Genomic DNA, 12,128 nt, shown 5'->3' on the forward strand with positions numbered 1-12,128 from the left:
CCTTGCGAAGTACTCTTAATGAACAAGGCACCAGCACTGTTCGTGATGGCAGCCAGTGTGCAATACCTTCGGCCCTTTCTTATGCAACAATACAAACGTTAGCTGTCACCGCCGACATCAGATTATGTAACAAGCACACAGTATTTAGTGGGACATGGAGGCTGACGTGCTGCTTACGAAATACTTTGTGCGAGTGCCAGTAATGGTTCTTGAAAGACGCTTTGGCATCCAAAGGGTATTCCTAATGAAGCACAATTTATGCTGCCGTTTCATTCCTTCTGGCATTGTCACTGACTAAATCTCAAGTTGCCTCATGGTCACCCACAGGAATACATGAAACTGAGGGCTCGACTTGATGAACTGAAGCTAACGATGAAGACCCCGCTCACTGGCACACCGGATCCCAGGGCCGACCCTCTGCGCCGAGACGGTATCTGGGAGTCGTGGCAGGACTGAGGTGATTATCTCCTATTTTTCCCTCCACCATCTCCCGTGCGGTTGTGGCATTCAGCTCATTGAGGCGCATCACGCGTTTTTGTTTCGTTAGCGCCGCCTTCCCTAAGGGACGAGGCACCGAACCGACGCTGGGTTCTCGTACAAGGTCTGACAAGCTCATCAGCGGCGGCAGTCTGAGTGGGCGACCTTTGCTGGGGCTCGCCTCGTGGGAAGGACCATCTCCTTTCGCGGAGCGATTTGCCACTATCGTGCTTTTCGCTCATGTTTGTTTCTGTGCTGGATATGTCTTGATTACCTCGTTGCCGCATCTTTCGCTCCTTGTAATTTCGTCCGGGCCGTACCGCCAACACACTGCAGCGCTGATTGGTAGCCCGCGCGACCAATATTATGGGCTGCAGGAATCCTTCCGATAAAACACTTGGCCCTGCTAGTTGATTTCATTTGTTTTAATACGGCTCCAGCACGAACAGCGTGATCCCGCCATAATCCGCTGGCTGCTCAAAATGTCATCGTGTAAGTCCTGAAGCCACAGTACGCTGCACGGGAACGCGATGACTGCTCAGCGGCTGCTCGCGAAATCGGCCTAATGTTAGCCACGCAGCAACGGTGCACGGGGCAATTCACAGCGTCCTGTACAAAACATGCGTGCACTAAAGGCAGCGCATCTGCGCAGGGTGAAGGACCTACAAAAGTTTGAGTTGTAGCGAAGCTTAGAGCTGCAGTCCGCACTGGTGTCGGCGACCAACAGTCGCATAAACTGCTTTGCAAGCTTCATTTTGAAACGGCGTCGCCCTTGCAGACTTCGTGCTCAGTCTTGGCACCGGCAATATTGTGGTAACTGCAAGCGACGCATGCGAAACAAGGACGGGAGACTTTACATTTTCTTCTTTACTGTTTTAATTCGTGATCACTGAAAAGTACAGAGAAATTCAACAAATCAAACAACGTAGCTTTAACGCAATTGTACGAGTTCATGTTACTGGCATGTGAAACATTAAAAAAATGAATTACACTGTCTGTACAATACAACAGCGGTGTGCACTATGTTATGCAAACATCCGCTCAGGATGCTCTCACTTCTGTCGTTGTACTGCTATAGACTCGATTAATACGCGAGTAGCATTTGTCAACACTCTAATGTGTTGTCTCGAGGCGCGGAATCCAAATGCGTAGCATCGATCGTGAAGAATACTCACGACAGCCTCTATAGTGAATTCTAGATTATTTGTGTTTCTTGACCTCAACTGAATTTTACCCAACATGACCCTTTGCATATTGTGAACAGCAGCAAAATAAACATCGTATTATACAGCTAACTTTAATAATATGCTTGGTGCGCGAACATTCCTCTACATGACAATGAACTGGACTTGTATAAACCTATAGAGCTAAGGATTAACAGACCCACTCCAATCGAAATGAACAACGACTGTACATGTGCAAACCTCCAGCTAAACTTTTGAATGGAAAACATGAAATGTATGCATAAAAAAGCATCAGCGACCACAATACAGCCACTATAAACGCTAGAGGCACGCAGGCGTACCGTTAACTGCAGCACTTTACGTAGCCGCTATCCACGGCCGAATGTTCTGCTACGGTAATCGCGGCAGAGAACAATTTTCTCGTCTCTACCAACAAATTCAATTTTTACGTTTAGTCCCAACACTCGATCCCGTGAGAATAAATATATAGTTCCACATTGGGATTAAAAGGTATATTTCAATTAGCGTCGGTGATGAGAAATTTCGTTAAATCACAGTCAAGCGTAGCAGCTATGTATGCTGGTATATATGCGTGAGTCTCGTGCCCCTCGTTCTTTTTTTCCTTTCTTTGTCCTAACGATTGATTATTTTTACAGCTGCATACATTTCGTGTTTTTCTCATGATAATTCACACCTAATACGGGCGTATCTCCTCTCTGTGCCGACGTGGGAGCGGCCCGCATCAGTCCCAGACTGATCCCTCAGGCCCTAAATAAATTTCTTCATACCATACGAGCGTATCTCCTGTTTTATCTTCCCATTACTCCTCATGCTTTTGAGCCTGAAACCATAAATCTCTACCATATCGCACAGTCGGCTAGCCTTTATTGAAGTCCAAATTTGCGTCCATGCCTACATCCTGCTACTCAGCAGTTAGAGATCAAAGCATTCGAAAGGTGCGCGCAAGAATTCGGCTTGAGCAAGGTAGCGGGGCCTCGAATGCACGCGTGTAGTTCGCCACCTCTATAGCTTCCGCGTGTAGTGCACAGCCCGGACTATAACGGCACCGTGCGAAGGTGCATCTACGCCCACGGCCAGCTACCACAACAGGTAGCCGGTGACGTACGCGAGAACCGCTGATGCCAGCGCGGTTCTTGCAGCGCTGGCGAGTCGCGTCGTACCCGCGTCGACATCCACGCACACCGACGTTTCGTAGTTTCGGCAGAAGTTGTACAGCAGCCGGTTGGTCAGCTTGTCGGCGTACAGCTCGACGTGCTGGCGGGCGTCTTCCCCGCAGGCGCTCCCCAAGCGGTCACCCAGGCATTTGTGGTACGAGTGGTAGGCGCTGCGGCAGAAAAAAAATGCGGAAAGCTGAGCGAGGCATAGTGCTTGCTACTCGAGTAACGCTATCACAAAAAAAAGAGAGAAAGAGTTGCGGTTTCACTCAACACATCACTGCGATTCAAAGCTGATTATATATATATATATATATATATATATATATATATATATATATATATATATATATATATATATATATATATATATATATATATATGTGTGTGTGTGTGTGTGTGTGTGTGTGTGTGTGTGTGTGTGTGTGTGTGTGTGTGTGTGTGTGTGTGTGTGTGTGTGTGTGTGTGTGTGTGTGTGTGTGTGTGTGTGTGTGTGTAAAGGTGTTCCAGCTTACTTTAGACAGAATTTAAAAATTTGCAAATACCACGTAGCTGAACAGAACAAAGATAACGTTGTTTGCCGTCGCTTTGAGATACTACAATTATTTTTTTAATCCCGTCTAATTGGATGATTAGTCTTACCTAATTAATCCACTTCTCGAACAATATAATTACATGAAAAGTGTCAATGAGAACATTGTTGGGTGAGCTGAAAAACTCCCAATACAGCTTACTGTTGCTCAAACGTGCTACATATAAGTGTTTTTCTGAGCCTGAAAAAAGCCCGCGAATGCACGGAAAATTGCCGCGCGACTGGCGGCTCGATGCACTTTGCGTGTATTCGCGGGCTTCTTTCACGCTCGGAAAGGAGTTCATGTTCGGCATGTTCATGTGCGCATGTTTGCATGTTACGCATGTTCATCTTACGTTCATGTTACGCACGCACGCACGCGTGCGCACGAGTGTGTGTTTGTGTGTGCGTGTGTGAATGCTGAACATCTCCGCATGACGCGTTACGTCAGCTGTTACATTTAACCAAGCGGACATGGCTAATTTTTAGGCGTGAAAGTCATACACACATAGGAAAATATTACAAAACTTTTCAACTAAATTCCCAACGGCGCGCTTGTATTAAAAAGCTCGGACCATGCTGTACGCGAATGTGTATACGCACCAGCAGACGTCGTTTGTGTTGGTGAGCCCCTCGGAGTATTCCTTGTACTGGTCCTTAAGGGTGCGCAGCCTCTCAGAGCACTGATCCCCGCTGTGGTTGTAGTTTCGCAAGCAGTTGATGTACGTTTTCGCCTCTGCAAACCATCACCGTAAACCATGATAAGCACTGCACGGGCCATATTTTTTTCATTTATCTTTTTTTTTTCTTAGAACAAATCTAAGAATGGGCAGAGGTTCGAGGCGATACGAACGCCGTCATAGGGTCCCGGTAGCCTGTCACATGGATTTACAGGAAGCAGTTAGGTGTCGTAGTTCGACAGAACGCCAGCACATCCTTGTACAATGTCTAACACGGTTAGTACGTTCCTGATCATGCAGAAAAAGCAGGGGTTTTCTGGCCCGGGCTGTTTCCGGGTCCGAAACACCCTGTGTTTCACAATCTTTGCCTACACTTAATCTTGTATTTTCTTTTCTCATATCTTAATTCACATTTGGCAAAGCATTTTTTAAATTTTAGTTATTTTTTTCATCGAATATTGCAACTCAAGTAAGTTGGCGTGTAGACGAACCTGCTTTGCGTGATTTGTCGCAAGACATCTTCCCACAAGGCTCCAAGGATGAGCTGTGGTATTCTGCTGTAGATTCATTCTCTCCACCAAAGCCTAAGCTTTCCAACATGTGTTCCAATGATCAGATGCGAGTATGACGCCGCCGAAGGCTGTCTAATAGGCCCGTTTGTTCGAACGTTCCCGAAATAATCTCAGTGTAGTCAACAGGAGTCGATACTTTCAGGTAAAGTTCGACTAGGCCTGATTACGTATATTCAATTGAAACTTTACGCTGTTTCCTTGGAAAATTACAGACGTTGTTAGAGTTACGTTTATTTAAAATTCGCTAGGTCTTTGCTATAGCTAGGTCCGAGCAAAGGAAGGACATGGACAGATAAACTAATTACCGTGACTCAGCCGCAGAGACGAAGGCCGCGGGTTCAGCAAGAGCGTCATTTCCTATGCCGCCAGAGTACAATAACTTTACTGTACTGTACTGCACTGTACTGCACTGTACTGCACTGTACTGTACTAGCTTATAAAACTACAACGGCAGTTCAGTGTATACAGCTTCCTTGCATGGGGTCGCCCCTGAAGCTCAAGCGAAGTGTTGGGACATAAAAAATTAAGCAACGGATCAGTCAGCCGATCCGCCAACCCTTGTATATGAAGGTCGTTATTCATCGCATCGCCTTCACTTTCAAAGCGGCTACAGGCAGTGCGCTACAATCTCTCTCCCACACATGTGTATCTGTGTACACAACGCGTTCACTGCATATTTATCGGTCCTCGTTAAATAACGGAGAGAGAAAAATAAGCGGGAGCGTTGTCTTTTTCTTTTCTTTCTTTAATGCAAGTGTTACTGCCTCCGGGCAAACAGAGGCATGGGATGCGGGTGATAGCCCGCACGCAAAGCTGAAGTGTTTGCGTGCGGCTTTCGATATACCCGCGTCCGGCTGACTGCACTTTACTTTTTTCTTGTTCCCATTTACAGCAGCAGAATAAGTACTTGTGCAGGCTTTTTTATTTCTTGCACTTTTTCTCTGCGTCCAAAATGTTGATATCTTTGTGCTTGTGTTGTTCCGTGCTCTCTCTCTCTAACTATGAGTTCTTTTTCAGATTACCTTCTTTATAGGCATGAGAGAGATTTTTCCTTCAGTGACTTTTTTCTATAATATTTTGCGTACTGCTATACAGCAGCACAAGATTACCCTTTGTAAGTTGTTTTCTGGCTTACGCACAAATAGAGCTTCCGAGCTCTGTATAGCATATCTTAGTCTAATTCTTCATAGCAGAGGCAGATTAAAGACAAGAATAAAACAAACTCTCGCCTAAGCATAAGATTTAGAGTGAAACTATACAGTGACACATGCGGGTGCTTCGTTCCCGGTCATGGAATATACACTTTTTCGTTTATTTTTATTCTTATTGAGCTTTTCCTTTCTCCCGTGCTAAGTGAATTACGTTTTTACGCTTTGCTTGGTGTTCGTCATTGAATCAAAGTAAAACAAGAGAAAACATACCCATTGCCAGCGTGCTTACAGCTACGAACTGCGCAGGTCGCTGTCTAGAAATGCGGTCATCGATTACTTTGCTTTTACCATCAGGATCTATATATGCCACAATCGATATGTACTTTAGCCTTCCCTTTCCAGGTATGTAATTTCTCGCGTTTCTTGATTATTATATTCAGCCAATCGTGCGTACTACCGCTCGAGATTGGTTTCTTTTTTTTTCGAGATTAATATCGATCGCTCATCGAAGTGCCGAGGACGTAGCGAAAATTTCCTTCCGAGTGAATTTCTTCCAGTTTACAGATTTGCAACATTAACATTTCTCCCTCATATAATTTAAATCGCTTCAACAAAGCTCGGAGAGGGGATTCCGGTGGGTGTGCAGTCAATAGTACACAACACAAACGACTGAAATGGAAGTGAGAAATTATTAATTGATATCTGGGTGCCCTAAAATACTTATCAATTTTTGACTTCTGGACACGAGGAACGCGTAGTCAGAATATGACGGATATCGCCTAAGATATAAGGAACGTCGTAATAAATGGCACTGTAGTAATTTTCACCAAGCGCGGAATCTTTGTGCTTCTTTAGTGGGCCGGAGTCAAACGTTCCACTTTGTGTTTCTGGAGCAGGAGTAGACAGCCGGAGAGTCATTATAGTGTGTGACGCATCTAAATAAAAACGATTATGACCCGAAGGCTGGCAGTTAGGCCTACCTCGCCGCGCTCTAGCTGCGTACTCGGCACTGGAAAAATGAAACTATAAATAACAAAGAACTCAGGCCCCTCGGTCCCCCCTAGTTCTTCTGTCTCAAAAGCAGGGGCAACGACTTTGACCGCCTCCATGCCACGATGTCAAGCACGCGAGGGTCTATCGGCCAGTCGCGTGCTACGAAATGCGCCTATACTAGACGACGCCCTTGCTTGAGAACATGCTCCACATCAACAATGAGCGGCACTCGCTGACACTCGACATGAGTAGATCCAGTACATATACACAAATTAAAAAAATGGAACCAGAAGTTGCCCACCATGGTAGTTGATAAAGTACCGCACACTCAATGCGGAACCTGCGAGTTCGACTCCTAACTGCGGCAAGTTGTCTTTTCGGCCGCTTTCTTTTCCCCTCTTCCTCTTTATTTTAACACCTAAATTAATGCTAACAGTTAATTTCGTTTATACTTTTCTGTTTTCATAACAGTTCATTTAGTTTGCTTCTATGCTTTTAAGTAACGAAAAACTTAACCATTAGGTTCCTTCTATTCATCTCGCTCGGAACGCGGAGAGAAGTGCGATAATAACGGCCATGGTGAACGAGGGTGATCACGCGGTGAGTGGAGGCTTCCTTTAAAGCCGCGCACCCAAGCTATTCCGCTAAAAGTTAGGAATGCGCTAATTTTCTGTACCTCGCATAATAATTGAGTGCATTTATTCACACTCAAAGCTTTCGATTTGAGAATTTCGTATTCTATTTGGCCGAATATTAAACCGTGGCCAAATATACCGGGTTTTTATTATTACTGCAGCCTGTTGCCGCAAAAGAAAGTCCATGCTAGTGGTCACCAGCCACTATAAGTTACCTTTGTAAGCTGGCCCGAAATGTGCCACAACTATTAATATTCAATTCCCTTGCTAGCATACCGAGTCGATCCTAATACCCGGAACACGTAGAACACGTATTTATCTTTGCAACAATTTTAAACTCCTTTTCCTCTGAATCTTCTCTTTTTCTCATTTTTACCTCGAAAAGCAGAAAATATTTGACAATCAATATTCGCTGGGCGAAGCCCGTGTATTTCAAATCTTCTTGCCTAATTCGGTTCGACTATTTGACTATTCGAGCACCTCAATTAAATGCTCCACATCAGTCGTTATCGCTTCGCGAGCACGTCTTGGCAGTCAGCTATACTACGAACTTTAAAGAACTCCCCCGATCAGAAATTGCCTCGCATCTTTCTCTCTTTCTTTCTTTCTTTCTTTTCAAAGCTTCAATGTACTACACCTTAATGGTTAAGGCAGTTAACACTGAATTGTTATTGTGATATCCGAACACTACTTTTTGGCGGGTTTTGCTATTTGTTTCCCTCAATTTTTACGTTTTCAACGGACAGTCGCTACGACTTAAACGAGATATTTGCAAGCGATACAATGGTGTTTCTCCTGTTACTATTCACGAGCTCGTTACGTTGTCTAAGCGAATTCAGCATTACCAGAATTTTCTTATTAAATGATCAGCATTGAATATTAATGCAGAAAGTAAGCATTAACTATTAAGGCAGAAAGTTAAGTTAAGTTGGAGTATATATACGGGCGTCTTCGTGTGGAAGAAGTCTACTGTCGCCCCTGGGAAGTTGTTTTTACCATTTGTGTGCATGCGATACAGCACGCTTTACAGTGGGTCTAATCACCGCGCTGCCACCACACTACGTTACCATGCACTAAGAAAATTATAAAAGCCATCAAGATGAGCACAGGAGAGAAACAGCGGTTCTACGATGACACTGTTTTGAAACTATTTACCGTCAAAAACGCTACGATGCGTCAAACTGCGTATTCCAGGCAAAATGAGAGTTTGGTTAACAGTATGTCTTATCTGTTATTGGCCACATCTCATTTGGAAGCATAAAGAAGAGCATAAAAAAGTCATTGCTTACAAATTTGCCTACACACGTTACCTAATCGTAACTGCTCCTAAAATAATAGATTTTCTTTATGGACTTTCTATCTAGGCTTTAGCGCAGCGCCCAACACGTCTTCGCGATGTAATGCGCTGCACCTAGAGCCTTACAAGCCAGAAAATGGCCTTGATTCCTTTTTCCTCCCTGGTGTCGCCATGACGGGCAAGAAATTGGAAGTCGGTCTTTAAAAACATGCAATATGTTGCCCCATACATCTGCTTTGCCGCCCTCACGTGTCACGTTTCAGGCAACAAAACGACGCAGTCATCAAACGTTGACGCGAGCTGACCGCCCGCCCCTGCTTCCTAACTAGCCCCGCGGGTAAACTTCGTTACCACCGCTCTTGTAATAGTGGTGGGGCGGCAAACGCCCGGACCGATCGAGGATGCATTCGCCGACGCCCGAGCCTTCCACGTCGGACGCCTCAGCAGCCAGCAAAGGCCGCGGGGACCGACTGCTCGGTCGACCACACGGTGCCCCTCACCGCTGTCGAGAGCGTCCCGGCACTTGAGTTCCGCCGTCATGCGGCCGCTCTCGACGAGCAGGCCGAGCCGGTTCCTCTCCGAGTCAGCACAGCGCCCGATCCGAGACTCGATGGCGCTAAACAGGATCTCCAGCTCCCTGGACACGTTATGCAAGAGAGAAATAAAGATCCTGTAATGAGGGTTAGCCCGGTTATAATGCGCACGGCACGAGGCTTCAGATGGTAAATAAGTAATATAGACAACGAGAGAAGAGGCGAAGAAATTAATGGCCACACAAAGTACGCAAGCGAACTAACTTAATTTCACGGGACTCGGCTGACTGAGGCCCCTTTCTTCTGCAGCAAGATCAATAACGTCACCGTATCGCACGATCCGAGTGCAGCGTTCTCCGCCAATTAGCGTATGCAAGGCAACAGAAGGCACATGATTGGGATGTATTCATCATGGCGAGCACCTACATCACATACACAAAGTAGCGCTTTAGCTTTCCAACCAGGGATTGTCCTTTGATGCGTTAGTTTAATGAAATGCAAGGAAAGAAAGAAAATATAAATGTAGCGCCAAGGGTAAGTTTACTTCTGGCTTGGAGAGGCACGGCCGCCCTCCAAAACTAGGGAAGCATCGCGGTCAGTGAGAGAAACTTGGCGATCGAATCGTAGCATGACCCGGCCGGTGAGGAGGTGCAGTTGAGAGCCAAGTGCGGTGTTGCGAGCCCTGCCTGGATATCAATGTCACACGAGTGGGCTGAACTGGACAGGTTCGTATTTATTTATTTATTTATTTATTTATTTATTTATTTATTTATTTATTTATTTGAATACCTTCGGGGCCCATAAGGTGTTACAGAAGGGAGTGGTAACAAGAAATAGGAAATAAGAAATACAAAGAAAATATCCGGTAACATATTCAAGCGCACTTTTAAAATCACTGGGGTCCGTAATAGATACAATGGAGGTGGGCAAGTGGTTACAATCATTACAAGTTTGAGGAATGAAAGAATGACAGTGTTGGTTAGTGTAACAACGAGGAACAAGCACTTTAACGATGGTCAATACGAGGTGATATGAAGGGTGGGAAAGTAATTCTTGCTTAAGACGAGGGTTATGGCAGTAGATGTTATGAAATAAGGAAAGACGTGATATTTTCCAGCGCAAGGAAAGAGACGGAAGCCGTAACGCTGTTCTCATAGATGAAACACTGGAAAAACAGGAGTAGTTGGACAAAATGAAGCGTGCGCTACGACCCTGCACAGCTTCTAGGTGACTAATAAGACTTTCAGTAAATTGATCCCACAGAGCTGATGCATATTCTAGTTCGGAACAAACAAAAGTTTTTTAAAGAAAGTGCTTAAGAGATGAAGGGGCCAGTGAAAAATCACATCGCAGGTATGCAGTCATGCAGTCAGCATTACTGACAATATAATTAATGTGTGGTTGCCAAGAAAGGTTAAAATTAATGTGGACCGCTAAGTATTTGTTAGTAGCCACTTCTTCGAGAGGGGAACTATTTATGTTATACTTACAAGCGTTAGTGGAAAGTTTACGAGAAATTTTTATTAGTTTGTGATTCGTCGCGTTGAGTTTCATCTTCCATGTGTTACACCAATCAGAAATATTGTCGAGGTCACTCTGTGGTAGCGATGTGTCATTATCAGAAGAAATCATGCGATATAGAAGACAGTCGTCTGAAAAAAACACAATAGAGGAATTAATACAGTCAGGTAAATCGTTTATGTAGATTAGAAAAAGAAGGGGCCCAAGGACCGAACCTTGGGGCACCCTTCAAAGGACAGGACAGAGAGAAGAATCGTAGCTATTAGCAGTTACAAATTGCTGTCGGTTTAACAAAAAGTTTTTTTTTTTATCCAAGCAACAATGTTAGGGTCAAGGCTTAGTTTACTGAGCCTAAGATAAAGTATTACATGGCAGAGAAGGTCATGAGCCTTAGAGAAATCTAAGAATACACAATATAACATCACAAGTCCAGAGCTACTAATATTTCATAAGTAAATGAAATTGCGTTTCACAGGAGCCTGTCTTCCTGAAACCACGCTGACGAGATGTGAAAAAAGAATTAGCTTCAAGAAAGTTAACCAAGTAAGAATAAATGACATGTTAAAAAATCTTGCAAGGGGCACTGGTCAATGATATTGGCCTATAATTTAGCGCAAAATGAGTGTCACCAGGTTTAAGAAACTGCACCACTTTGCCCACCTTCCAATCACAAAGCATCACACCAGAATTTAAATTCTGAGCGAAAGTTCATACAAAAAAAAAGATGGTCGAGGAAACAACCGTACTTTTCAAAAACTTTGCGTTTTCACCATCGACGCCGCATATTGGATTACTAAAGGGATTATTACTGAAGGGTTCAGCGCCTAAAGTGAATGTTGTGTCAGTCGTCTCATATTTTGCGCTTTCAGGTTCTCTTCATCAATGTCATGTCTTCATCATGTCATCAATATAAATAACACTAAATCTTCTTTCTCGGAATGCACTTTGAAGAAAACAAAAGGATGGTCAAACCCTTCTTCCGGACTCTGCTATATTTCATACTGGTTTTGCAATGTTGCACTTAAACAACTAACTAAAAATTAAAAAAGACGCAAGAAGAAAGCTAGCAAAAATAAAAGAATAGAAGAATATTAGAACTTGCTAGCACGTCACTCGCTACGCACAGTAACACAAGAGCCCTAGACTAATTGGGCTTTGCCAGCGAACTTCTCTGACTTAAGTTCCAGCGTAGCAAGAACTGTAGCTCTGCAAAGCTCTCACTAGACACTTCGCATTAATTAATTCATTCATTCATTCATTTCAAGCGTACTACCAGGCTCGATCTCGTGAGAGGCCCGAGGCAGTGGTGGCTACAAGACATGTACAGAAAATAACATCT

General features: G+C 44.3%; 1 protein-coding gene across 1 annotated transcript in view; it reads right to left on the reverse strand.

Moving 5' to 3' along the window:
- Positions 1–1,335: 1,335 nt before the first annotated feature.
- LOC142571620 (uncharacterized) overlaps positions 1,336–12,128 on the reverse strand; it is an 88,414-nt gene continuing 77,621 nt past the window's right edge. Inside the window, exons 3-5 of the mRNA XM_075680128.1 lie at positions 9,236–9,372; positions 4,011–4,143; positions 1,336–3,006 (exon numbers count right to left, since the gene is read on the reverse strand). Of these exons, the coding sequence (XP_075536243.1) occupies positions 2,760–3,006; positions 4,011–4,143; positions 9,236–9,372 (517 nt within the window). The 3' untranslated portion in view covers positions 1,336–2,759. The remainder of the gene's footprint in view (positions 3,007–4,010; positions 4,144–9,235; positions 9,373–12,128) is intronic.

Source organism: Dermacentor variabilis, chromosome 2 (genome assembly GCF_050947875.1).
Source record: "Dermacentor variabilis isolate Ectoservices chromosome 2, ASM5094787v1, whole genome shotgun sequence".
Taxonomy (NCBI): Eukaryota; Metazoa; Arthropoda; class Arachnida; order Ixodida; family Ixodidae; genus Dermacentor; species Dermacentor variabilis.